Source organism: Jaculus jaculus, chromosome 2 (assembly GCF_020740685.1).
Source record: "Jaculus jaculus isolate mJacJac1 chromosome 2, mJacJac1.mat.Y.cur, whole genome shotgun sequence".
NCBI classification, from domain to species: Eukaryota; Metazoa; Chordata; class Mammalia; order Rodentia; family Dipodidae; genus Jaculus; species Jaculus jaculus.
Window position 1 is genome coordinate 41,702,104 of NC_059103.1, and position 26,360 is coordinate 41,728,463.

The following is a 26,360-nucleotide window of genomic DNA, read 5'->3' on the forward strand; positions in this document are numbered from 1 at the left end:
AATCCTGTCAGATGTCTGTACTCTCCCAGGGGACTTCAGAGCATGCACTAAGAAATGCACCCTAATGTCATAAGAGGCATGTTCCCTTCAAACCCCCTCCAAAGGTCTGCCAACACGGTTTCCAGGATCCAGGTGTCCAAGTGTGAGCAGGTATCAGCACGAAGTGTAGGCCAGGCTGTGGGCATTTCACTCTTTGTTCTCCCTGGGAGATCAACAGATCACAGGCAGATTGGAGGGGCATCAGGGCCTCTCCTTCCCCAACTTTTTCCCAAGTGGCTGCTCTGGGCACTGAAACTCTACCACTGCCGAAGGTTTAACCGTAGGTAAAGCTTCCCAGCCTCCTTGGATTCTCCCCTTGCAAGAGTGTGTTTTAGCTGCAGGAATGGTCCAAGAAGGTCTGACTGTGGGCCCCAGTTCCACATGGGGCAGGAGGCAGACAGCGAGTGCATGCCGCCACATGCCAAGTCAGCCCCATGGACCCTTCTCCTGGGATACCAGCTCTGGATGTTTCCAGGCATCTGCTACATTAGTCCACCAACTTCCTCTCCTTCCTGCCTGTGATGAATAACCTTGATTGTGACTTTGACTGGATGGAGGAATGCATTGATTATTAAAGCACACATCTGAGTGTGTCTGTCAAGGCATTTTCAGAAACAATAGATGATGAGTGCTCTGATCTAATGAATGTCTCAGTCCATCGATAGATTTAAGGCTATTGGGAAGTGGTAAGACTGTGTGGAAGGTGGAGCTTAGTTGCAGGGAGCAGGTCACTGTGTGGAGGAGAGGGTTGTCCTTGCTGTATCTTGTGCTGGCACCTTCTCTTACTACTGCACTCCTCTCCCCCGGGATGTGAGCTGCTTTGTTCTACCATTCCCTCCCTGCCATGGTGGACTCACACTATGAGCCAAAATAAACCCCTCCACCCTTAAGTTGCTTCCTATAAGGTATTTTGTCACACGAATGGGGAAGATAACTAATATAGAAAATTGGTAACAAGAAGAAGGGTTGTTACTGTGATAAACCTGACCATGTGGTTCATAGATCTTAGGAACTGGTTTGCAGGAGGAATGTGGAAGAGTTTGGAAATCTGGCCTAGAAAACACTTGAATACTGTAAGAAGAGCCTAATGGGCCATTCTGGTATTCAGAATTTAAAAAATAGGTGTTCAGAAGTCAAAAATGCTGAGAGAAATGCAGACAATGGACACCTGGCTCATGAGGTCTCAGACATGAACAAGGACTCGATCAGGAACTGGACTAGGGGACACTCATGTGACATTCTGGCACAGAATCTAGCTACGTTCTTACCATATCCTGAGAACTTGAATGTGGTTGAATTTAAAGGTAACAGACTGATTTGTTTGGTAGAGAAAAAGCCAAGGCAGGATAGCATTCAGGCCACAGCATGGCTAATGCTCACCACTCATCCAGGTCTACAGTACAAAAGAGCAGTTAAGGAGGGCAGAAAGATATAAAAGATGTATAGGTTGTTGGGGAAAGAGAGCTGTAGCACATTTAAAGTTGTATGTGCTGAAAAAGAGTCTGCAATTGTTACAGAGGAATCTCCTGCATGCACTGGAACAACAGGAAAGGTATCCTGGAAACAAGACCCCACGTGACTTATGGGTCTAACTTACAGGAGTAGAAATTCATTTGAAAAGCTAGCACTTGCACTAAGAATGCTACTGAAGGGGTTCCTGACAGACCAGCACTGCCTAGGCAGGCAGGGGCAACTGCAACAGTGGCTGAAGCGAGCCGGAATGCATCTCAAGATGGCAACAGAACCTGGTAGAACCATTCACATGGTACTGGTTTTATTGGCATGAAAGATGAGAGCCCAAAGGGGTCAAGTCTTACACTATAGTTCCAGGCAGTCACTATGACCAGGCAATGTGTGGCAGGGTCAAAAGCCCATCAAGGAGGTCCTGAAAGGTCACTCACTCCTTGTGAAACTATGAAAGTGAAGCCCAAGTTGATAGAGAACCTAAGATGCTGGAGATGCCAGGACACAGGGCATCTGCCAAGGAGAGCTGAGGTCATGAGTGCTACAGGCAGCAGAGCTTGAATGGTGAGGCTATGTAAGCCCTCTGGAGCCCAGATGATTCCATCAGGAGCTCCAGATGCCTAATGTGGAGCTGCAGGATTCAATGTTTGCCCCTGGTTTGGTCTGATCTTTCCTTGGCCCCAATTCCTCCATTTTGGAATGGGAATGTTTATCCTTTGCCATTGTATATTAGAAGTCTTTAACTGGTTCATTAATGTTATAAGAGCTCTCAGGTAAGCAACTGCTTTGAAACTCAGAAGAAACTTCTGAACAGTGCTGAGACTGTGAATGACCATGGGGAATTTTAAAGTAAAGCTGGATGCTAAAATGCTAACTTTTACATGACAAAGTGGCCATGAGCCTGTAGAGACAAAGAGGAGAAGGTTGTGGCTTAAAAGTGACATGTTTGAATGTCAAGTTGACAAGGGGTGTATTGGTGATAATTAACTCAACGGTCACCTTAGTTGGCTCTGGAAATCACCTAGAGGACAAATCTGTGGGCGTGTCTGTGAGGGAGTTTCTAGATTAGGTTAGTGAGGTGGAAGACCCACTTTAACTGAGGACAGCACACTGTGCCACAGGGCAGAGGACTGAATAAGAGAGGGACTGCAGGCTGAGCAGCAGCATCTGCTGTCTGCTTCCTGACCATTAACGCAATGTGATCAGCTGCCGCGGGCTCCTGCCGTCATGGCTTCCTTCCATGATGGACTGCACTCTCACACTGTGAGCCAAAGTAAACCTTCCTTCCTTAAGCTGCGTCTTGCCAAGCATTTTGCTGCAGCAATGAGAAAAGTAACTAGGACAGGCAGAAGGGAAAGTGGATTTGAAGGTGTACAGTTGACATAGGGCTTCCTGGTGGGTCCCAAATGTCTCCTACAGGACACTGGGTGGTGTGTCAGCTAGGGGACAGGGCTCACCTGGGATATGTGGGACTGTGTCCTCTGGCTCTCACCATCACCCTCTGTCTTGTCCGTCAGCAGCCCCTGCACCTGGTACTCCAGCACGTAGCTGTCAATGAAGCGCTCCAGCTCTTCAATCTCCTGGGAGCGGCTGCTCCCTGCCTCAGAGGAGGCCGATGCGGCAGAGGAATTCTCCATCCCTCCAGCTCAGGGCCTGGACAGGCTGCTGGGAAAGAGCACAGACAGGATCTGAGAGATGCTGTAAGAGGCCAGCATGACCCCCCCCTCCAAACACACCTTGGGAAATACTCTCCACTTTTGGAAGCACTTGGTTTCCCAATTGCCAGGAAAGTTGGTGGAGTATTAATTAAGTGTTTGTATAAAGAATATGTTGCAGGGCTGGAGAGATGGCTTAGTGGTTAAGCGCTTGCCTGTGAAGCCTAAGGACCCGGGTTCAAGGCTCGATTCCCCAGGACCCACGTTAGCTAGATGCATAAGGGGGCACATGCGTCTGGGGTTCGTTTGCAGTTGCTAGAAGCCCTGGCACTCCCGTTCTCTCTCTCTCTCTCTATCACTTTCAAATAAATAAAAAAATAAATAAATAAAAATATGTTGCAATCCCACTGTGTAGGGAAGAAAACCGAGCAATGCCACAGAAGGCAGGGAACTTGCCTAATTGTCTAATACAGTAACGTGTGATGTGCGGGGTAGACTCCATTGCTTGGGAGAAACAGAAGATAAGCCCACACCGGAACCAAGTCCCGCTGTCTAACTTGACTTAAAATCTATGCAGAATAACCAGTCCTAGACCTTTCTGTTTCTGATCAAATAATTAGGCTTCTAGGGCGTCCCTGACACAATGCTCAAGACCTCCAAGAAATGCTTCTTCCTAAAGACATGCTTGTCTCACTGATTACCTGACTATCACATAAATTGGCTGCGGCGTGTGGGCCTCAGGTTACCAGCGTGGCCGTGCGGCCTTGCTCAGGCTCTGTTCCCGGAGGACACTGTGTCACTGTGCATGCATGTGACCACCTTTTACTGACAGGCGGCTAAAGGCTTGGTGGGTTATCTGTGAACGTGTGGCTGTGCCACGGGCACTGCCCGGTTTCCGTGCAGAGCGGCACGGCTGTCCCAGGAGCACCCTGGCCCGCTCGTGTTCGGTCTGGCAGACACAGCGGGCTCTTTTGGGACTAAGAGTTAGAGACCTCACCAAAATGGCAGTACCTTCAACCACGTGGGGTTAACCCAGCCTGTGGGGACCCAAGCCACCTCCATCTGTTACCCTTTGTCCCTCCCAGTCACGCTTGACCCACCAGGAAGTAGAGAAAAGCCACAGCTCTCTTCCCTCACAGGCGGGGACCCGGCCCTTCCTCATGAGCTTGAGGCCCAATAGAAAGAACTTGAAGCCGGGCGTGGTGGTGCACGCCTTTAATCCCAGCACTCGGGAGGCAGAGGTAGGAGGATCGCCGTGAGTTCGAGGCCACCCTGAGACTCCATAGTGAATTCCAGGTCAGCCTGGGCTGGAGTAAGACCCTACCTTGAAAAACCAAAAAAAAAAAAAAAAAAGAACTTGAAAGCTTGGGATCTCTAAGTAAGGAAGCTGCCACCACAGCCCAAGGAAACAGCCGCCACATCTTTCATCAATGCAGTTAGTGGAAAGTTCTCCTGCCTGACGAACCCCTTTCATGTCGCCAAGCAGATATGAAGGGTGGATATACACACATGGACACCTCACAGAATGTAAGGCTCTGGTGAGGAAACCGAGGTCCTGAAAGGGACAATTGGAAGTCAACATTTTGAATTTCTGAGGACTTTTTTTAAAAAACCATTTAATTTTTTTGATTATTGACAACTTCCATAATTATAGACAATACACCATGATAATTCCCTCTCCCCTCCGTTTTCCCTTCACAGCTCCACTCTCTACCATATCCCTTGCCCCTCTCAGTCAGTCTCTCTTTTACTTTGATGTCATCATCTTTTCCTCCTGTTATGATGGTCTTGTGTAGGTAGTGTCAGGCACTGTGAAGTCATGGATATCCAGGCCATTTTATGTCTGGAGGAGCAAGTTGTAAGGAGTCCTACCCTTCCTTTAGCTCTTACGTTCTTTCTGCCACCTCTTCCGTAATGGACCCTGAACCTTGGAAGGTGTGATAGAGATATTTCAGTGCTGAGCACTCCCTGAGGACTCTTTTGGAACACCGTTATTTGTTAATAATCAGGGGATGGTGGCGCGTTTAGCTATACCACATCTGGGACAGGGCCCAGCAGAGCTGCTGAAGCCATGAATGTGGTCTCCCTGTTCCCTGTCCTGGGAGGGGCTGGTGATGCGGAGAGAACACCTGGGCGCTAGACTCCGGTGGCAAGCTATTAGCAGGTGCTATGGGGACGCTCCCTCCCCTGCCTGATTCTTCTGTTCCCTACCCCCAGCCCTCCCTCACCCTGCTTTTCAAAGTTTGGACCATCACTCATGGAATGCCAGCGCAGTCGCTCCAACTCCCTGGCTTAGTGGTGGCTGGTAGGTAAAGGGTTCACACAGCCATGGGATGAATGCGGCTCTTCTAATCATATAAATGCGAATGGTTACTACACCCACATCGTGTGCCTGGCCCCATTCTCAGCTCTGGAGATTCCCTCACATTCTTCATCTTTGTAACACTTAGGAAACTGGCATAATTATGCTGCTCAGGAGAGAAAAGATAGTCTCCGGGAGATCAAGTGATGTGCCCAAGTTCACAGCACAGGGTTCCGGGTCAATGCAACGGTGTCCATACTTCATGGTCTCTTGTCCCCCCCCACCCCCCCCCCATCAGCTGCTGGTGGTCTTCATGGGCCCTCAGGATGTCTCTTAGTTCTTCACCCCCAGCACCTCTCCAAGGAGCAGTGGAGTCGTTTCCCGACCGACAATGCTGCCCTGCCGCGCAGCCTCTGGCCAGCTCTGCTGGGCTCTCCCAGGCGTAAATGGGTCTCATGGGCCGCACACCGCACAAACACTGTGCTCTGTGAGGCGGCTTGAGATTCTCAGCCCAGGAAGGTCATCCCAATCCTGAAGGACTTCAGTGCCCAAAGGCAAAAAGGACCTTCCCACAGGTCCCTGTGTTGCATTTCTTTTAGATCTTCACGTCCTTACCTGCTCTAGTCACTGCTGCCTTGTCTGACTCAGGAGCTGTGGCTGAAAGCACCTCACTTCAGCCAGTGCCACCTGTGCAGGGCTCCCCTGACATGAGGCACCCATAAAATCTTACAACCTGGAAGTTTGGGGAGCTAGCACCTCGTGGGACAGCCCATGATGGGAACTGGTTTCCGGTGACAATTTTGAGGCACATTATGTAGTCCCTTGGTGAATCTGGATTGAGCCCTATCTGCCCACTGTGGTGAAGAGACCCAAAACACTCTTCCCTTTTCTTTCCTGACTCTCCTTTCCCAGTTTCTAGAGACTCCATCCTTCTGCCTTCTACAACAGTCCCTGCCAGCAGCTGAGGCCCGTTCTTCAGGGAGGTGGGGACCACTCAAAGCATCAAGGCCCAGGCTTTACCTCCCCTAAGGAGAGTAAAGATTAAGGAGTGGGGGCTGGGAAGATGGCATAGCGGTTAAGGCATTTGCCTGCTAAGCCAAAGGATCTCAGCTCAATTCCTCAGGACCCACGTAAGACAGATGCACAAGGAAGAACGTGCATCTGGAGTTCATTTGCAGTGGCTGGAGGCCCTGGAGCGCCCATCCTCTTCCTTTATCTCTCTGTGCTTCTTTCTCTCTCACTCTCTCAAATAAATAAAAATTAAATTAAATTTTAATAAAAGATTAAGGAGAGGGCCAGTGCCCAGCAGGTCCTCTCTCCCTGCTCCTAGGCTGCGAGCTCAGCCAGACACCTATGCATCCCACCCCACTTGTTTGTTCACTGTGTAAAATATACATAAACACTTAAAACATTTTTTTTTCAAGGTAGGGTCTCACTCTAGCCCAGGCTTACCTGGAATTCACTATGTAGTCTCAGGATAGCCTCGAACTCACAGTGATCCTCCTACTTCTGCCTCCCAAGTGCTGGGATTAAAGGTGTGTGCCACCACGTCGGGCTAGCTGAAACCTTTTTAAAGTCTAAAACTCAGTGGCTTTATGTTCACAGTGCCATGCAATCACTACCCATTACCAGGACTTTTTCATCCTCCCAGACAGAAATCCTTTGCCCCCTGCGCATAAACCCCTCATGCCTTGGGCCCAGACCCCAATAACCATGTCCACCTTCTGATTCTATGAACTCCAGACACTTTGTGTTAGTGAAGTCACGCAATATTTTGGGATTGCTTTTTCATTACCATAAATGCCTTCAGAGTTCACCCATGCTGTTACATGTCAGAGCTGGTACCACTCCTGTGGCTGATGAGGTGCTGTACTTCCCCACTCTCTGTGTGTATTTACTGCAGCCACCCATTCATCTATTAACTGCCACGTGGGGTATTCCCTTATCTGGCTGTTGGGAATGTGCCATTGACACGGGTGTGCAAATATCTGAATATGTTGCTGTGCTCAGTTATTTGGGGCGAACACCTTCAGGTTCCCCCACATCTAGAAGGCAAGAAGGGTGAGGAACACAGAGCAGCCCTTTGTCAGGCTGGTAGAGACACAGGCAAAGCATGGCACCGTGCCCTCCCCAAACATTGCCCACTTGGCTCACGGTAATGTGAGATGAGAACATCCCGAGCATTTGGGCAGCTGGCTGAGCTAAGAGCCATGGAGGAGGAAGATGAGGAGCTTCTAGCTTCATGATCACTGAAAGTGAACAGGGAGGCTGGGGCCGGACCAGAGCGAGAAGGAAAAGGAGAGGAGAGAGGACGGAAGGGGACCGGGGCATCCCTGACTCGGCTGCCCAGGACGTAGAGCACGTGGATGGGGCACCAGAAACGGCTCCTGCAGCGGTGGTTCCCAGGGCCCTTGCCTTGCCACCGGTCTCTGCCGGGTGAGGGACAGAAGAAACCAAATAGCCTGAGGCAGGAGGCAAAGCGCTGAGGCTGCACTTTCCTGCGAAGGGCACCAGGGGGGTGGATGACCTGAGGCTGCAAGAGGGGTGGAGTTCAGTGGGCACGGCAGGAAGAAGAGCGCGAAGGCTTTGGGGATTCCCCAAAAGAATGAAGGCCACACCTATGGCTGTCTGGAAAAGGGGACAGCCTCGCCTTCCTCCCGTTGCCTAGGAAATAAGGGACCTCATCCCAGCCAGGCCATACTTGTCCTGCTTCACTGTTTATTTCTTATTTATTTACTTATTTTTAATTTATTTATTTATTTTTTGGTTTTTCGAGGTAGGTTCTCTCTCTGGTCCAGGCTGACCTGGAATTCACTATGTAGTCTCAGAGTGGCCTCGAACTCATGGAGATCCACCTACCTCTGCCTCCCGAGTGCAGGGATTAAAGGCGTGTGCCACCACACCCGGCTTATTTATTTATTTGTATTGACAACCTTCAGACACATACACAATATGCCATGGTTATGATCCCCTCCCGCCTCCATCCTTTGTCCCTATACCCCTTCTACTGAGCCACTTCTATTACCTGTTTTTATTCTTCTTCTTATTATTTTTTTTATTTTAGAGAGAGAGGAGAGAGAGTGAGCTGGTGTGCCAGGGCCTCAGCCACTGCAATTGAACTCCAGACACTCATGCCACTTAGTGGGCATGTGCAACCTTGCGCTTGCCTCACCTTTGTCCACCTGGATTACTTACATGGGAGCTGGAGAGGGAACATGGGTCCTTCAAGCGCCTTAACCCCTCTGTCATCTCTCCAGCCCTTACCTGTTTATTTTTCAGACCAGACATGGAAAGCACCTGCTCTCTGACGCACAGACCTCTCCCCATGCTCTCATTCCCTTCCCCACCTAGGACCTCAGGACCCCTCCTTGCTGCTGTCCCCAGGAGTCGTATGGCCACCTTAGGAAGCCAGAAGAAAGCAGAGTCTCCTACTGACATGACATGTCCATCTTGTATCCTCCCTCTGGCCCTGCCTGGTTCAAAGCCTGGAAGCTCACAGTGCCCTCCCTTGAGGCTACAGGCTTGCAGGACCGGGTAAGACCCTCATCAAGGGGCACCCTGGGGGCCCAGAGACAAATGCTGGAGCCTCTAGACCTCAGCATCCATCACCCGTCACATGCACAGCGATCAGTGGAATTAGGTACTGTAAATTTAGCCAATCCTTTTAAGAACTGTCAGGCATTAAGCGGCATTACCCCTCCCCTTGGGGTGAGCTGGGTGACCTGAAAACCAGCAGAGGCCCTGGGAACCTGTCATGCCAGCCCCTGCATACCTCAGCCCCTCACCATCCAACCCACCCACTGAGCACAGCTCCTGCCGGGCCTCCCACAGAAACCTAGGAGGATCTCAGACAGCTACTCTCCTGGCCTGCTTTTCAGTTTGGGGCGACAACAAGGGTCTCCACCTCTCTTGGACCTTCCAGCCAGCTGCAAAGAAGCCCAGGGTTGGTATGAAGAGCTTGCTTGGTGGCCCTGTGCTCCGCAGCCTGGGGACTCACACCTCTGTCACCGTCCCCGTACAACAACCATCTAGGTGACGCCTGAGTTGGGGAAGGGGGACTGGAGGCCCAGCATGTGCTCACTGAACCCCTCTCCTGCACACACTGATGTCTTTACCCCACCATTCCCACGGCACCTCCTCTGTGGCCGGTGCCACACAGCACTGTGTCCCCAGGTACCCTGCCAACAGTCTGCTCCTGGGGACCCTATTATACACATGCTGGCTGTCACACGTTAATTCCCCAGATCCTCTCTCCCTGACTCACCTCAGCACGGGGCGAGTAATGATACCTTTCCCCAGAACACACAACTAAGGCTACAATTCTCCTTCCCCAGCTGTCAGGCAGCCCGGGGCCAGGGCTGGTCCCAAGATCACACTGCCTGCTGTACTTGTGGGGAGAAAGAGGCCAGGATGCCAGGGAGGCAAGATGCCCATAGAGGTCCTGAAGAAGCCGTGGGAACCTGCTCTCTACCCTGGCCGCATTCCACCCCCTCACAGATGAGTCTCGAGAGAACACCATTTCCCTGGCAATTCACAGCCGCTATTGTCTGGCTGCTCCAGTCACTGCTGGCCCCATGTGGCACCATATTGGTATATGCCTTAGGAGCCCAGGAGGACTCAGCAGAAGCCTCTGTGAACAGAAAGCCTAGGTCCCCAACCCCTGGAGGTGGGACTGTACAGCAGTTGAGGTGGGTGACCTCGGGAATTTCAACATTTACTGTCACTAGAAGTAAGACTTCGGTGATCTTCTAAACGCCCGACTCCCTTACCACACCACCTCCACCTCAATCTTCTGCCACTGAAACATCCGAGGGAATATTATTCAGATGGCTGGTCTCAGAGACTTAGTGGGCTGTAGGACAGATGTCCTGTGTCACAAATTCAGCACTGAACAATGTGTAGCCAAACTGAAAATATATCAGCAGAGTCCACATATTCTTACTTTTAGTTTAAATATTTATTTGAGGGAGAGAATATGGATATGCTGGCGCCAGGGCCTCCTGTTCCTACAAACACCAGACACGTGCCATTTTGTGCATCTGGCTTTCCGTGGATACTGAAAACTTGAACTCCAGGCTTTGTAACCAAGCATCTGTAACCAATGGGCACTCTTTCCAACCCAATTCCAGATATTAATATTTTATTTTTATTTATTTATTTCATAGAGGAAGAGGGAGACAGGGAGAGGAAGACAGGGAGGGAGGGAGAGAGAGAGAGAGAGAGAGAGAGAGAGAGAGAGAGAGAGAGAGGGAATGGGCGCACCAGGACCTCTCGCCACTGCAAATGAACTCCAGATGTATGCAACCCTGGTGCGTCTGGCTAACGTGGGTCCTAGAGAATTGAACCAGGGTCCTTTGGCTTTGCAGGCAAACGCTTTCACCACTAAGCCATCCCTGCAGCCCCCAGATATTTTTTATAATTATTATTCTGGGGACTTCTGTTCTACCTACCCATGAAAATGTACTTCTTCCTGGGAGGAATGAGCGAAAGAGGTGAAGCCCAGTGAGCAGTGAGGTGCTCCCTAATCCTCCGTGGGCACAATCACAGGGTGTCACGTCAAAATGCAGATTCAGACCTAGAGGATTAGAGCTGGGGCCTGGGGCCCCAAAGTTCTCTCTTTTTCTTTGAGAAGGCATCTCACTGTGTAGCCCAGGCTGGCCTCACATTGCCATTCCTTCTGCCTCTAAGAGCCTACGGAATGCTGAGCTTGCAGGCAGGCACCAACATGCCTAGTGAGAGTCTATTTCTGACCAGCTCTCGGGTGCTATTGCTACGGCCTATTAAGGACCAGCCAAGATCCAGAAACCCTCTTGTGGTTACTTTCACGTTGCTGGGTCAAAACCCCTGACCAAAAGCAGCCGATGGGAAGAAAGGGTTTCTTTTGGCTTACAGTCTCGAGGGGAAGCTTCATGATGGCAGGCACAGGATGGTAGAGCAGTGGCTGGACACAGCAGGTGGAAAATGCACCAAGAAAGTGAGCTTAGGGGGCTGGAGAGATGGCTTGGCGGTTAAGGTGCTTGCCTGGGAAGCCTAAGGAACCAGGTTCCATTCCCCAGTACCTACATATGCCAGATGTACAAGATGGTGCATGTATCTGGAGCTCATTTGCAGTGTCTAGAGGCCTTAGAATGTCCATTCTCTCTCTCTCTTTCTCTCTCCCTCCCTCCCTCACCCTCTCTATCTGCCTCTCTCTTTCAAATAAATAAATTAAATAAATAAATAAATATTTTTAAAAATGAAGGTGAGTTGAGCTCTGGCAAGGGGGAGCTGGCTATAATACCTCAAACATACCTCTAGTAAGGCTCCACCTTCCAGCTGACATCAGCTGTGGACCAAGCATTCAAAATACATGAGTTTATGGAGGATATCTGATTTAAACACCACATCTCTCCCTTCGCTTCCTCCCATATTCAGATACCTGCCCTGAGCTAGTAGAATGGCCGGAGGTTCCATCCTGACCTTCTTGCTAGATGGTCAGCATCCTAGGGGACCTCAACAGGCTAAGCTGATCTCTTGGGGGACCCTGGGCACTTCTCCCTACCGGACTGAGAACCAGGCACACTTAAGGGCACCTGCATGGAGTCCAGCAGTGCTGAGCTTTGGGTTCAGAGGTACCCCATGCTCTGAGCATGTGTGTGGGGCTGCTAAAATCCAGGCTGCATGGCTTCAGTGGACATCTGGGAGTGCAGCTTCATTCTGGGCACGTGAGGACACTACGACTTTCTTTCTGGGGGATGCTAAGATCCCCTGATGCAGCCCTTTCTGCCCTACTGAGTCAACTCCCTTCCCCCAGCGACTGCCAAGCTCTGTGATCCAAAGTGGAGTTCTGAGTTACCATCACTAACACCAGGCAGGAACAACAAGACAGAGTCGTCCCATGGGTGGCACACCCCATTCTTCGGGCCCCACTCTGGGTGAGGCCTGGAGCAAGCCTCCTAAGTCACTCCTGATTACTCCTGGGTCTGACTGGGTTCTAGGCTAGCTCCCTTCCTGGGGGTAGACAGGGCACCTGCAGTAAAAGGTAGAAGATTTGCTGTAGCTTCTCAGAATAGTTGGTCCACTTGGCCAAAACCTACTCGGGAAGGCCTGGGCAGGGACCCTAGGGAGGAGCTGCTGAGTGGTCTGCCTCAGTGGCCAGCTTGGAGCCCAGAACCCCCAGGGGTATTTCTCCCCAGGAGAGAAATACCACCACAGAAGCCTCTGCAGCAGAGCTGGGCCTGGTACATCTGCAGGGTGGGCACCTGGGTGGGCTCTGTGGGTCCAATCTCTGCGCTGTTATCTAGATGTCTAGATCTGCCTAGACAAACCACGGGGCCCCCACCGAGGCTCTGGCACTGAACACTCCCCCACTCCCTTGGCACCAAGCACACTCTGCCTTCTGATACCTTCTTATCCACCCCCTATGCCGTTATCTAACCCTTGGCTGCCCTTGCAATTGCTATGGGTCTTTATCTTGCATTGACAAGCCTGCGTGATCCGTGAGACCCTGCTCCATCCTGTACCTGACCCCACTGCAGGCCCAAGCCTGACATGCCCACTCCAGTACACGCCTTCCTGACCAAGCTCCTGAGCTCTCCTGCCCATGGCCACTGGCTACTGGCTCTCCCCCGTCTCCTCCCAGCTGCTAGAACATCAAAGCCAAAGGCTGCTGGGATCCTCCTATGCTACATTCCCCAAAGCCAGCACTTGACCTCGTCCTACAGTATGCATTCCAATGAAGAAGCCCTGAGCATCTGCTGAACGTTGTGCCCTACACGTGCCAGAGGACATGGGAGTCTCAGGACAAAATTATGCAAGGTCACTAACCAGCCTGACAGCCTCATCCTCACCTCTGCCAGAGTCACGTGGCTTCTTGTTGCTCCTACTTCCAAGACAGGGGAACATAAGGGGTGTGTGGGACCTGATCCTGGTGCCCCCTACCCACCGTGTGACTCTGGCTGCTCTTGTGATTACGATGAAGTCTCCCCTCATGAGGAGCTCTGGGCATGAAGCATGAGAACAGGGCACAGCATGACCAGGAACGCAGCAAACACTCACCTAGCACTTGGCTTCACAAACATCTCTGCTTCCCTCACTCTGGATTTTGCACTTTCCCACCTTTCCAAATTACACTCTTGCCCTTGGAGCCAGCCTTTAGGTACACCTTCTCTGTGAAGCAATCTTTGGCCATCCTAGCTGCCAGTGGGGACTTACTCTCTGTGAGCTTCAGTTCTCTGTGACCTCGCCCCATTCTCGGCCCTTCACCTTGGCATGCCCTGCCTGCGCCTCGGTCCCTCTTCTGGGTTCCAATCCTGGGGTGGCCACAGCTCAGCCAAGTGGCATGGACTCACAATGTGACCCATTCTCCTTCCTGGGCCCTGGGGTAGAAGGCTGGGTTGTACCACTGGCTTTATTCAAAAGCCTCTGGGTTTGTTGGTAAGACTAACTTGGAGCATGCTGGGAAGGGGAAGGGAGAAGTGTGTCCTGCTCTGAACCCGGCGGGGCACCTCGGGTTAAGGCCAGAAAGCTCCTCTAGCACCCAAGCCCTCCTCGGGTGACACTCCTTCTCCAGTGTCCCTCTTGGGGTAGCCATAGCCCCCAGGCAGCTCTCGTTCTCTGCGCAGCAGCCTCCTGAAGCACAGCCCAGCTGGAACTGAGACAGTTCTACGCTGCTTCCAAGAGACAGATGGGGTGTCGGCAGCCTGGGACAGGTTCCACACTGCCCGTGGGGATCGCAGGGGGCAGCACTGGGCAGGCTGGCCAGCCCTGCCTTCGGGACCAAGATGCCATCCTGGAAGGCGGAGCTGGCTGACTGTGAGAAAGCATTCCTTTCCCTTTCCTTCCCAAGCTCTCCTCTTGGAAGCCACCTTGACCCCAGCTCACAGCAGCACTCAAGACAGCTGCATAGCTGGCTGCTCAGTAGGCCTTCTGGCCTCTTTCCGCACACGTGCCCACATTACCTTAGATGATGAACTCATCTCACACAGAAGCACAGCCACAAGGCTAAGGACCCGTGGCTCTTGGCTACATGTGGACTGGGGTGTGTTTTGTTTATCTGTCTAGCTACTTTAAAAATATTTGTGCTGGAAAGAAGTGACCGGAGTACTGAGTAACATCTCGATCACACCTTCCAAGGCTCAGGGTCTAATGCGGAAGAGGTGATGGAAAGAATGTAAGAGCCAAAGGAAGGGTAGGACTCCTTACAATGTGCTTCTCCAGACACAAAATGGCCTGCATATCCATGACCTCACAGTGCCTGACACTACCTAAACAAGACCATCATAAGAGGAGGAAAAGATCATGACATCAAAATAAAAGAGAGATTGATTGAGATGGGGGGGGGATATGATGGAGAATGGAATTTCAAAGGGGAAAGTGGGCGGGGGGAGGGAGGGTATTACCATGGTATATATTTTATAACCATGGAAAATGTTAATAAAAATTGAGAAAAAATATTTGATCTAGGAACGGGAGGGATGGCTTAGCTGTTAAGGTGTTTGCCTGCAAAGCCAAAGGACCCTGGTTTGATTCCCTAGGACCCACGTAAGACAGATGCACAAGGGGGCACATGAGTTTAGAGTTCTTTTGCAGTGGCTGGAGGCCCTGGTATGTCCATTCTCTCTCTCTCACCCTCCCTCCCTCCCTCTTTCTCTCTCGCTTTCTTTGTTTTTTTTTTCTTTAAACTTTTTATTTATTTATTTGAGAGCGACAGACACAGAGAGAAAGACAAATAGAGGGAGAGAGAGAGAATGGGCGCGCCAGGGCTTCCAGCCTCTGCAAACGAGCTCCAGACGCGTGCGCCCCCTTGTGCATCTGGCTAACGTGGGACCTGGGGAACCGAGCCTCGAACCGGGGTCCTTAGGCTTCACAGGCAAGCGCTTAACCGCTAAGCTGTCTCTCCAGCCCTCTCTCGCTTTCTTAAATAAGTATTTTAAAAAATTGAATGCAACATTAATAAACTCAAAGATTTCAGGTAAATATCTACATCCTAGGCTTTTCTTGAAAAATTCAGAAGATCTGGCAACTCTGGCCCATCCTTCTGCACTGCCACTGCCACCTAAAGCTAAGGAATGCTGGCTCCTTCAGGCCCTGGCTCTCGCTATCACATCCTCCAGCCGTCGCTGACATGATTCTCCTCATGCACATGTTGCCTGCCTGGTCCTCCAGATGTCTGAGTTTGATAGTCCCCTACACTAAGAGGAGCTCGGAAATAGGATTGCCTCTAAGAACTTGGAAATAAATCTAGAGCAAGGCTTGTCCCCTGGGACCTACACTGTGACCACAGAGACATGTGCAAAGTCAGGCTGGAGAGATGGCTTGGTGGTTAAGGCACTTGCCTGCGAAGCAGAAGGATTCATGTTCGACTGGCCAGATCCTACGCAAGCCAGATCCATTAGGTGACACTACGCAAGGTCTCACATGCACGTAAGGTGGCACACATGTCTGGAGTTTCGTTACAGAGGCTGGAGGCCCTAGCATGCCAATTCTCTTTCCCTTTTGCTCTTGTTCTCTTTCATTAAAAAAAAAAAAGAAAGAAAGAAAGAAAAAGGAAAAGAAGAAGAAAAAGAAAAAAGAAAAGCAAAAGCAAAAGAAATGTGCAAAGTCACAGTACTGAGTAAGAAAGCAAGACTTGGGCTGGAGAGATGGCTTAGCAGTTAAGCGCTTGCCTGTGAAGCCTAAGGACCCCAGTTCGAGGCTCGGTTCCCCAGGTCCCACGTTAGCCAGATGCACAAGGGGGCGCATGCATCTGGAGTTCGTTTGCAGAGGCTGGAAGCCCTGGCGCGCCCATTCTCTCTCTCCCTCTATCTGTCTTTCTCTCTGTGTCTGTTGCTCTCAAATAAATAAATTTAAAAAAAAAAATTTTTTTAAAAAAAAAAAAAAGGAAAGAAAGACTTCTGGGCCAGCGGCACTCAGCCTCGCTTGGTGGAAGATAGTCACAAAGCTCTTGACTCCAAGGAACTGGGTTGCCCTGGATGGAGGAAAGCAGGTTACTTCAGAAGGCAGCTCAGCCACTGCCCAGTGATGAGACGGCCCTTCTAAGTGAATCAGGACATGAAGAAAGGCCAAGGGTGTACCTGCTCCCCATCAGACGCCCCAGCTCAGCCCTACTATGGGCTGAGTGGCTGGGTCTAGCCAGACCACAGTTCTTAGCAGTAGAGACTCATGCACCCTGTCCCTTGGCCCCAGGGCTCTCACAGACATTCAGTTCATTTTTTTGAGAGAGAGAGGTGATGGCTTTCTAGGAAGCAGGGAACGTATGCCCTGTTCTCCTGGTGTCAGCAGGCAGGCTGGTCGATGGGCAGAGAGAGGTGACTCAGGGCAGATGGAGGCAGCTCAGACAGCTGACTAAAGGCAGGCCCCTGCTCTTCTGGGAAGTCTTTATAGATCCTGAACAACATCCAAGTCTGCTGGACAACTGTGAGCATCCCAAGCCTGATCCATGCCCTGGACTCTCACAGTGCATCCTGAATTCTTGGTGAGCCTTGAAGACAGAGCCCTGAGCAGCAAGAAGCCCGGATTCGGAGCCCTGGCCTGGCCTCCAGGCAGTTCACCCTGGCTGCCTTTGCCCCTACACAGAGGCCATGATCCGTACCAAAACAGCCAAGCAAGCCGACAGTATTGAATTCCCCGACAGAGGCTTGTTTCCAAGCCCATTCCCCTCTACTTCCATGCATACTTTCCAATAAGATCACAGACGCTCCAACAAGACAGAAAAGTAACTTCTCATTTACAACACACTTATGACAGGCTAGGTCCCGCGCTATGTTGATTTAATCTGTAAGACCATTTTATTTATTTATTTATTTTTAAAATTTATTTATTTATTTGAGAGCGACAGACACAGAGAGAAAGACAGATAGAGGGAGAGAGAGAGAATGGGCGCGCCAGGGCTTCCAGCCTCTGCAAACGAACTCCAGACGCGTGCGCCCCCTTGTGCATCTGGCTAACGTGGGACCTGGGGAACCGAGCCTTGAACCGGGGTCCTTAGGCTTCACAGGCAAGCGCTTAACCGCTAAGCCATCTCTCCAGCCCTGTAAGACCATTTTATAACACAGGCACCGTTTTTGTCCCCATTATACAAATGAGGAAACTGAGGCAGATGGGGTGGCCCCCTCATCACCTGGCTCATCAGAGGTTGAGTCAAAACTGGAACCCACATGCAATAGCTCCGAAATATGATGATGCCAACTCAACAGAAGGAAGATACCCAGAGATCCTCTCACTCCATGCTCCACCCCTTGCTTAGCATCCCCCACAGGCTGCTGAGCCCCACAATCACTGCAAGCCCCAAGTCAAGGCTTTGAGTCCTGCACAGACAACAGTATGTCAGGTCTGAACAATTCAGGCGACCAGAGTCACTCTAGGCTCTTTGGGAGGCAGCCCTGATCCACGTCCCTGCGCCATATGTCCGTGACCTTGTGGTTGCCGGTGGGCAGAGCGAACGCTGATTCTCTTTCATAGCTGAGGACTGTGGAGCAGTCTATCTTGCTGGACAGGGCAGGATGATAAGCCAGAATCCTGACCCTAGCCCTGGGCATTTGCAACGTCATAGATACAACATGAACCACTGAATAAGTGAATTTTCCGAACTGTGGTGAGGTAAGGATGCAAGAGGGTGAAGGGCAAAGAGAAAGGATGGAAGACAAGGTCCTACAAGTTATAGAATTCTTCTGGAAAAAGGCAGAAAAATGGATGCCGATAGATCATAAATGTTCACAAGCTATATCCTCTACCTTGAAGTTTGAGTTTAGAGCCCCAATTATGAAATCTTCAGAAAAGATGAATTTATATTTTCTTATGACTGTGGAGGGGCAGAGACAGAGGAATAGGACAGTGATGGCTCCAAGGGCATAGGAGGTTTTTTTGAGATGATGAAGGTGGTAATCATTGCATATCTATATTATATTTAAACCCATTTAATTGTACATCTTATTCCTATGTATGACATGTGAGTTATATCTTAATAATTCTGTTAAACAATTAATATATCAACATGTGTTGGCTGCATATCACTGCCTTGGATTGGGATCTCTTATTGGGTAGGGTAGCTTGGAGACCTCTTCAGAGAAAATCAGTTGTGAGAATCAGTGAAGACGAAATAAGTAAAAGAACATCAGTGAAGAATCTGAAAGTTCATTGAGTGTTAGCTCCCACTAAATCTGAAAGAACTTTCTACAGCTTCTTTGAGGGGAGTCTGTTGCTGTACCAAAGATGAGGGTACATCTAAGGGCAAAGCTCTGCCCACTCACCTGTTTGTCAATCTATCCACCTACTCATCCATCAAGACACCTACCTACCCACCCATCCACCACCCTCTGTCCACCCCTCCACCCCTCCATGCACACCCTCACCCACTCTGTTGAAGTGATATTCACCCATCTCCACACCAACCATCATCCACTCATCCACCTACCCATCCATCTATGCACACACCTATCCGTTTATTCACCACCCATCTGCCTATCTAGTCAACCGGCCAGCCAACATCCATCCATCCATCCAACCAATAGGCACTTTCTCAAGGCCAGTGTTGTGTCAGGAACACCACAGGAAAGGCAAAACACACCCAGGCATCTATGCCATAACCAACCAAGTGCCGCACAAGAACAGAAGGACAGCAGTGACATGTGACAGAAACATCACTTATTTTTGAGCAGCTTGACCTACTTGTCAGGAAGATGCATGTGTCACTATTAGATATTAGGACCAGACAAGAGGCTACAAAGTGAAGCCGCCGACTGTAAGGCCATGACCAGGTTATGAGCTGCAAAGAATGGAAACAAATGCTGCCAATTAAACTGTCTTAATGTTTCCCTGATGGACCTACATGCAGAGCCATCGGTCACACGGGCCCCACGTAGCTCTAAGGCTGTCTCCTGTCTTCTCAGGGGTTTGGCCATTTCTCGCACTTTGGATGGTGTGTGGGGCATTCTTGTCATTCCAGTATTTAGGAGGCTGCATCAGAAGGGACATAAGTTTGGGGTCCAGCCTGGGCTACATAGCAAACTCAAGGCTGGCATGGACTACTTAGTGAGACTCTGTGTCAAAATGAAAAAAATAGACAAACTAATAATGATAAATCATGCTGAGATTTTTCTGAAGGCCTACTGAATGATAATTACACCAAGCAAGCACATGGACAACTTGTAACACACTGAGTTCAACTGAGGTCATGGCCATGTAAACAGTATGGGTACCTCCATGCAGGCTCAGCAATGACAGTACTGCCATGCCTACCATCTGGCCACAGCAAGGGTGCCATGCCAGTGATAGAAGATGTGCCCGGACCTCAGAGATCCTGGTTGTGAGAAGCAGCAGCTTTCTAGGACCCATGAAATGAGCAAGCCCATCCCTCATGGAGCTGGGATGCAACACACACACACACACACACACACACACACACACACACACACACGCAACAACAACAACCCCATAAGGCCTGAACTAAACTGCTGGATTCCTAAGATTCCAGCCAATAGCTTTCTTTCCACTCCTTCAGGCTGCCTCGGCAGGCTAGCATCTCTAAGTGGGCCTTAGATCTTTCTGTTTAAAAACGCTCCACCACAGGCTTTGGAAGCTTACAAGACGGAGACAAACACATCAGTGTACAGTCTTGCTCCACCAGGCTGTGCAGACCAGCAATGGGAAAGCTCCTGCCAATGCCCTCTTGGGGCCCCGGCTTTGAAGCGTGAATAGTGGAGGCCCTGGTTTCTAGTTGCCTGAAATGGAATTTCCACATAACAGGCGATAGCCCTGGCTTCCACTGCACAGTTCTGTGCTGAGCTGACAGATGAGACTGCCAGGTGCTTCCTGTGCACCCCAGCTCTCTCCGGGGGACTGTTCCCTGGGAACGTCCCAAGTACATCACCTACACACGGTCTGGCCAATACCCTTGCTGAGCACAACCTTGCTTGGCAGTCACTGAGCCTGGTGAACTCCAGTGTCCACATGCTCAGGAGACAGCTGTCTTGGGGACACTGGCTCAGGATGGCAGATAGCATACAGCTCTTCTGAGAGCCTGGAACTGCAGCTTTGGCCCTTTGATATGGACAAGAATTAACATGGTTAGGGCCTTGTTGTAGCCTCAAAACCTCCTTTTTTTTCCCCTAAAACTGAGTAAAGAATGTGCCTCGGGCTTTAGTGGGGAGGGTAGGTCTCAGCTGAATGAAGTTCAGGCAGGGCTGGAGCCTGAAAGACTGTCCCTGAGCCGGAAGCATGTCTGCCTGACTCTGAGGCCAGTGGCTGGGGGAATGCTGAGTCTACGAGCCAAGAGCAAGGAAGCACCTCTCTGATTCCAGCAAGATTCACTGTCTCCCCAGGGACCCGCCTTGTGGGAGATGTCACTGATGCAGCAGGCAGGCTGTCCTGAGGCTGACACTGCAGGAAGTCACTTGGGCTAATCAAGAAAGGGGAGTACTAGTTATTAGGCAGAAAGAGAAGGACAAATTTGTCTATCTTTCCCAGCACCTCCAAGAGAAAGGGTGAATTGGCCGGGGGGGGGGGGAGAACCCCACCATCCCAGACTGATGTACAGTGACAAGCCAAGACCAGGCCTGGGGACACTGAGCTGTTGGAGCTCAAATGAGCTCTTGGCTCTGGTTCTGTCATTAAACACCTGTCACTGGCTCAGTGCCTGCTGGGCACCATGCTAGACCCTGGGCCACCAATGTGAGCCAGGCACAGGATCTGCCCTGAGGACACCTTTATGGCAGCAAGGAGAAGGCTAACGTCAGTGTGTCAAGGACTTGACAGAGAGTTTGGTGCATAGCCCAGGACTCAGGTGTCCAGGTGGAGCTGGCACAATGGGACTTGTGCTTTCGAGTCTGTCCCTTCTCCTGCACGACACTCAGCAGTTCTACCCTTATGCTGATGTCATTATGAACGGGAGACCTTGGGACAGACTCACACACAGGGAGAATGCCATGGGAAGAGGAAGGCAGATTGAGGGACGCACTTGAAGCCAGGGGACAGCTGGGCATGGTGGCTCGTGCATGTCTGCAATCCTAGCACCGAGGAGGCGGAGGCAGGCGGACTGTGACTTCCAGACCAGCTTGGACTACAAAGTGAGACCTTGTCTAAAACAAACCAAAACAAACAGGAAGCCAGGGCACACCACAGTTTGCCAGCAAAAAAAAAAGCACCAGAAGCTGGGGAGAACACAGAGCAGATTCCCTGTCATACTGTCAGGAGCCAGTCCGGCCCCCTGTGCAAACCACCAAGATTGTAGTCCTTTGATGCAGAGCCCTAGCAAAAGAATGCACCATGTGTACAACACACACTCTATACGTGACACCCAAATGTGCACACACACACACAACCACGTAGTGTAGTCCAACACTACTAAAACTACAGCCAACACTGTAACCTGCATAGAGGTGTATGCACAGGCATCCTGAGCTCCCACTTTGGAGGGGGGGCTCTGGTCTCCCTGCTGGGGCGTCCCATTTTGGGTGCTGTAGCATGCGTCATCTGGAATTCTGATCTCAGGACTCACTGCTGGAGCAAATGGCCTTCGAGGCAAAGGGTGTAATCCTCTTCCTTGGGGAGTTCTCCTCTTCCGTGTCCATGCAACACAAGCCCATGTAGGAGCTCAGCCTCAGGCCAGGCAACTGGCACGGTGAGCTGTGGGTTCTAGCCCCCGGTTCGGCCCGCAGGTCAGGACTTGCACCGGGTGCTTCCAGATGAGGAAGGAAGGGCAGAGCCAGGAAAGGAGAATGGTGGAGGAGACAGAGTAGAGAGTAGTCGCCCCAGAATGTAGGAGTGCTCATTCTAGAATCTCCTGGTCTTACACAGCTACTACCCAGCCGGCTTCTCCATCTGTGTAACTGCCACCCCACAGATAGTCAAGTTATACCTCCGGCCAGTACAGTTCGGTCAGCTGACGAGCCCCGAGGCATGGTGGTGGGGACCACAGGCCTCTGCTCTCCTGCTGTGGGATCTGAGCAAGCAGGGCAAATATGTCAGCTATGGGGCCCAGGCAAGAATGCAGGCCTTCTTGTCCAGAGTAAGAATTCAAAACATCAACAGTACCATTAGCCTCCTGAGCTTAGGGCCTGAGTCTGCTTGTGGTGACTCCCCAACCCTCCTGAAGAGGGCAGGCCTGGCCCAGCCTGGGTTCTCCACGACCCCAAATACATTGCCCAGCACATTTCAGAAAGGGAGGTGGGACAGACGAAGTGCCTTGAAGGTCCACATCATTTTAATAGGAAACAAGGGAGTTCCTTACTGATCTTTCAGAAGTTTCCACCATATAGTGCATTAATGGGTGCTTTAACAGATACTAAGGAAAAGAAATGAATGCACTAGAAGCCACAGTAGGTTTGGCCCACCAAGGGGAAAGCTGCTCTTATCTTGCTTGGCGCACTCACCTGTGCCCATCACCTTGACTTTAGGCTCCCTTTCCTACCTAGAAGACAGGTCTTTTAAAGTAATTAGCTAATTATTTTTGTGTCTATGTGTGTGCATGTGAAGGAACACAAGAGCCTCTTGCCACAGCAAATGAACACCAGACCCTTGCACCACGTTTTGCATCCAGCTTGTGTGGGTGGCTTGGGAATTGAACCTAGCCCGGCAGGTTTTGCAAGCAATCACCTTTAACCACTGAACTGTCTTTCTTTCCAGCCTCACTTTCTTCTTTTTAACCTTCTAATGTTGAAGAAGATAGGAAAAGTTCTACACTCTACATAATAATTCTATACTTGTAATTAATAATATATTATTGTCAACCTATTATTAAAATACCAATGCCAGGACTGGAGGGATGGCTTAGCAGTTAAAGTGCTTGCCTGCAAAGCCGAAGGACCTAGGTTTGATTCCTCAGGACCCACGTAAGCCAGATGCACGAGGTGGCACATGTGCTTGGAGTTCATTTGCAGTGGCTGGAGGTCCTGGTGCACCCATTCTGTTTCTGTCGATCTCCATCTCAAATAAATAATAATAATAATAATAATGAAGAAATACCTGCTGATGGGCTGGCTCAACCAAAAGCCATAATATTAAACAAACAAATAAAAAAAACCAAATGCCAATGAAGATCATTTGACATGGATTTAGTCAAGTCCATTTGAACACACTGCAAAGTTGCCCTGTTTTGTAGTTTTCTAGGAGGTTCACAGAGTGCTGCTGTAATCCTTGTTTGCCATTCCATGGACTCCCGTGCATGTCTCCCCATTGCACACTGTCCCCAAAGCCCCTTCTGTGTTCTCTCCAGACCCTTTGGAGCCCTGAGCACTGCCAGTCCCTCTAACCATTGAGGACTGTCAGGGCAGGCGGGACAGCTGAGAACTTTAGCGGAACCATGTGCAAACTGGGCAGGCTCCTATGAACACAAGTCATGGGTTGGGACACAATGGAGTCACTTGGCCTGGCTGTGGGCTCCATCTGTTTCTGGGCCACCTAGGATCTCAGTGCCACCACTCCCTGGCTCCAGGAAAGGGAACCACAGTGAGAGGAGGCCTGGGAGCTTGGCACCTCTTTTGTTCCCTTTCCAGGAGCCAAGCAAGGGTGTGAGCAGCAGACTTGGCCTCTGCTGCGTTGATAGCTTCATCAGACCCGGAGCCTCCTGCCTGCTAATTGCCTTCCTCGGCACCACCGGCCCCTCCTGTCCCCTCCCTAGGAGACACGTGCAGACACTACCTCCAACTGGCACAGTGACAAGAGCTGCATGTCATGGGCATGGCAATGTGCAGGCTGTGTAGCCGGATCACACGATTATAATAAACCCACTCTCTCTGCATAGAGAAACATGGCTTCCCAGGTCTCTCAACTGAGTCCAGCTAGGCCACGTGGGCACTGGACTCCAGGAGAACTTTTCGGAACCACCCTTGAGTTCACTGCCTGGCAGCCGGAGGGCTTTATGATAATTTATTCATTGGCGCCTGGGCTACCTGGGGCGAAGGTGAGAGCTGCTCCCCAAGAAGCTGGCAGTGGAAAGAACTCTGGCAAGGAATCTAGAGGGGGCTGGGTGGGTCCCTTCCCAACTGCTGTGGGTTTCCATGTCTGTTCAGTGGGGTGAATGAGCTAGCCTGCCTACCTTCTGGGTTAGGGTGAGGGTGATGAACATAAGGTAGTAAGCACGGGGTGGCTAGCCTTTAACCCCTTCCAGCCCATCTAGAGACAGGGACACAGAAACCCAGAGAGGCTCCGACACCAAGGCCACCTGAAAACTAAGGCCATGTGCCAGATATGAGACTTTGGGACTAGCCACTACATGCCAACATCTTTTTTTTTTTTTTTTTTTTTTTTGGTTTTCCAAGGTAGGGTCTGTAGCTCAGGCTGACCTGGAATTCACTATGTAGTCTCAGGGTGAACTCATGGCGATCCTCCTACCTCTGCCTCCCGAGGGTTGGGATTAAAGGCATGTACCACCATGACCAGCAATGTGCCAACATCTTTTTATTTTCTTGAGTCAGAGTCTTGCAACAGAGCCCAGGCTAGCCTGAAACTCACTATATAGTTCAGGCTGGTCTCAAACTCTCAATCCCGCTGCCTGAGCTTCTTGAGTGCTGGGACCGTAGATATGGCCCAACACATACTGACCTTCTCTTCATTTGTTGTTTTTATTTATTTATTTGAGAGCGACAGACACAGAGAGAAAGACAGAGGGAGAGAGAGAATGGGCGCGCCAGGGCTTCCAGCCTCTGCAAACGAACTCCAGACGCGTGCGCCCCCTTGTGCATCTGGCTAACGTGGGACCTGGGGAACCGAGCCTCGAACCGGGGTGCTTAGGCTTCACAGGCAAGCGCTTAACCGCTAAGCCATCTCTCCAGCCCCCTTCTCTTCATTTTAAGCCTCTCCCACGTGTCCTGCTCAGGTGTGGGCACTTGCAGACAGCCACTTCCTGGCGCAATGAACACTCCACCTGAGCAGTAGCTTAGGACCTGTGAGAGAGCCTGCTGGGAGGGCCTTCCCTGGAAGTAAATCAAAGGTAATTAGCAAGTCTACCTGACCAGCTCCTAAGCAGGTCTAAACAGCAGACTATGGGATAGGTCTGCCAGTCCAGGAAAGTTGATGAGCAGGCACTCAATGAGCCAGTTCTGGGGACTGAGCTCTACCTGTTTCATCTGTATGCACTTTAAAAAACATAAATATCGGGCTGGAGAGATGGCTTAGCGGTTAAGTGCTTGCCTGTGAAGCCTAAGGACCCCGGTTCGAGGCTCGGTTCCCCAGGTCCCACGTTAGCCAGATGCACAAGGGGGCGCACGCGTCTGGAGTTCGTTTGCAGAGGCTGGGAGCCCTGGCGCGCCCATTCTCTCTCTCTCTCCCTCTATCTGTCTTTCTCTCTGTGTCTGTCGCTCTCAAATAAATAAATAAATAATTAAAAAAATAAATATTTACTTTTACTTATTTATTTGACAGGGAAAGAGGGGCAGAGAGAGAGAGAATGGACATGCCAGGCCCTCCAGCCACTGCAGATGAACTTCAGATACATATGCCCCCTTGTGCATCTGGCTAACGTGGGTCTGGAGAGTTGAACCAGGATTCTTTGGCTTTGCAGGCAAACGCCTTAACCGTTAAGCCGTCTCTCCAGGCCCCTATATGCACTTTTCAATGTGCCTCATAAGTCTGTGTCTGACACTTCTCTATATGGTGACTGCCCAGGTTCCCCTGGGGGAGAAATGACATTCACACTACAGTGGAAATGACTAACACCAAGGATTTCTTTAATATTTTATTTATTCATTTATTTACTTGAGAGAAATAGAAAGAAAGAGGCAGAAAGAGAGAGAACAGGTGTGCCAAGGCCTCTAGCCACTGCAGACAAACTCCAGACACATGCATTACCTTGTATATCTGGCTTTACATGGGTACTGGGGAATCAAACCTGGGTCCTTTGACTATGCCAGCAAGCACCTTAACTGCTAAGCCATCTCTCCAGCCCTGACACCAAGGATTTTAATGTGGGGGCAGAGGGAACGGAA

The 26,360-nt window shown here is 50.6% G+C and overlaps 1 protein-coding gene across 10 annotated transcripts in view; it reads right to left on the reverse strand.

Annotated features, from left to right (window-relative positions):
• Ctif (cap binding complex dependent translation initiation factor) overlaps window positions 1–26,360 on the reverse strand; it is a 312,214-nt gene that overhangs the window by 232,033 nt on the left and 53,821 nt on the right. For 8 of the 10 annotated variants that reach the window (XM_045142912.1, XM_045142910.1, XM_045142904.1 and 5 more), the window contains exon 2: window positions 2,961–3,165. In XM_045142912.1, coding sequence (XP_044998847.1) covers window positions 2,961–3,140 — 180 coding nt within the window. In that variant the 5' untranslated portion in view covers window positions 3,141–3,165. Of the gene's footprint in view, window positions 1–2,960; window positions 3,169–26,360 lie in introns of all 10 variants that reach the window. The other 2 variants (XM_045142905.1, XM_045142906.1) reach the window with 1 other exon arrangement.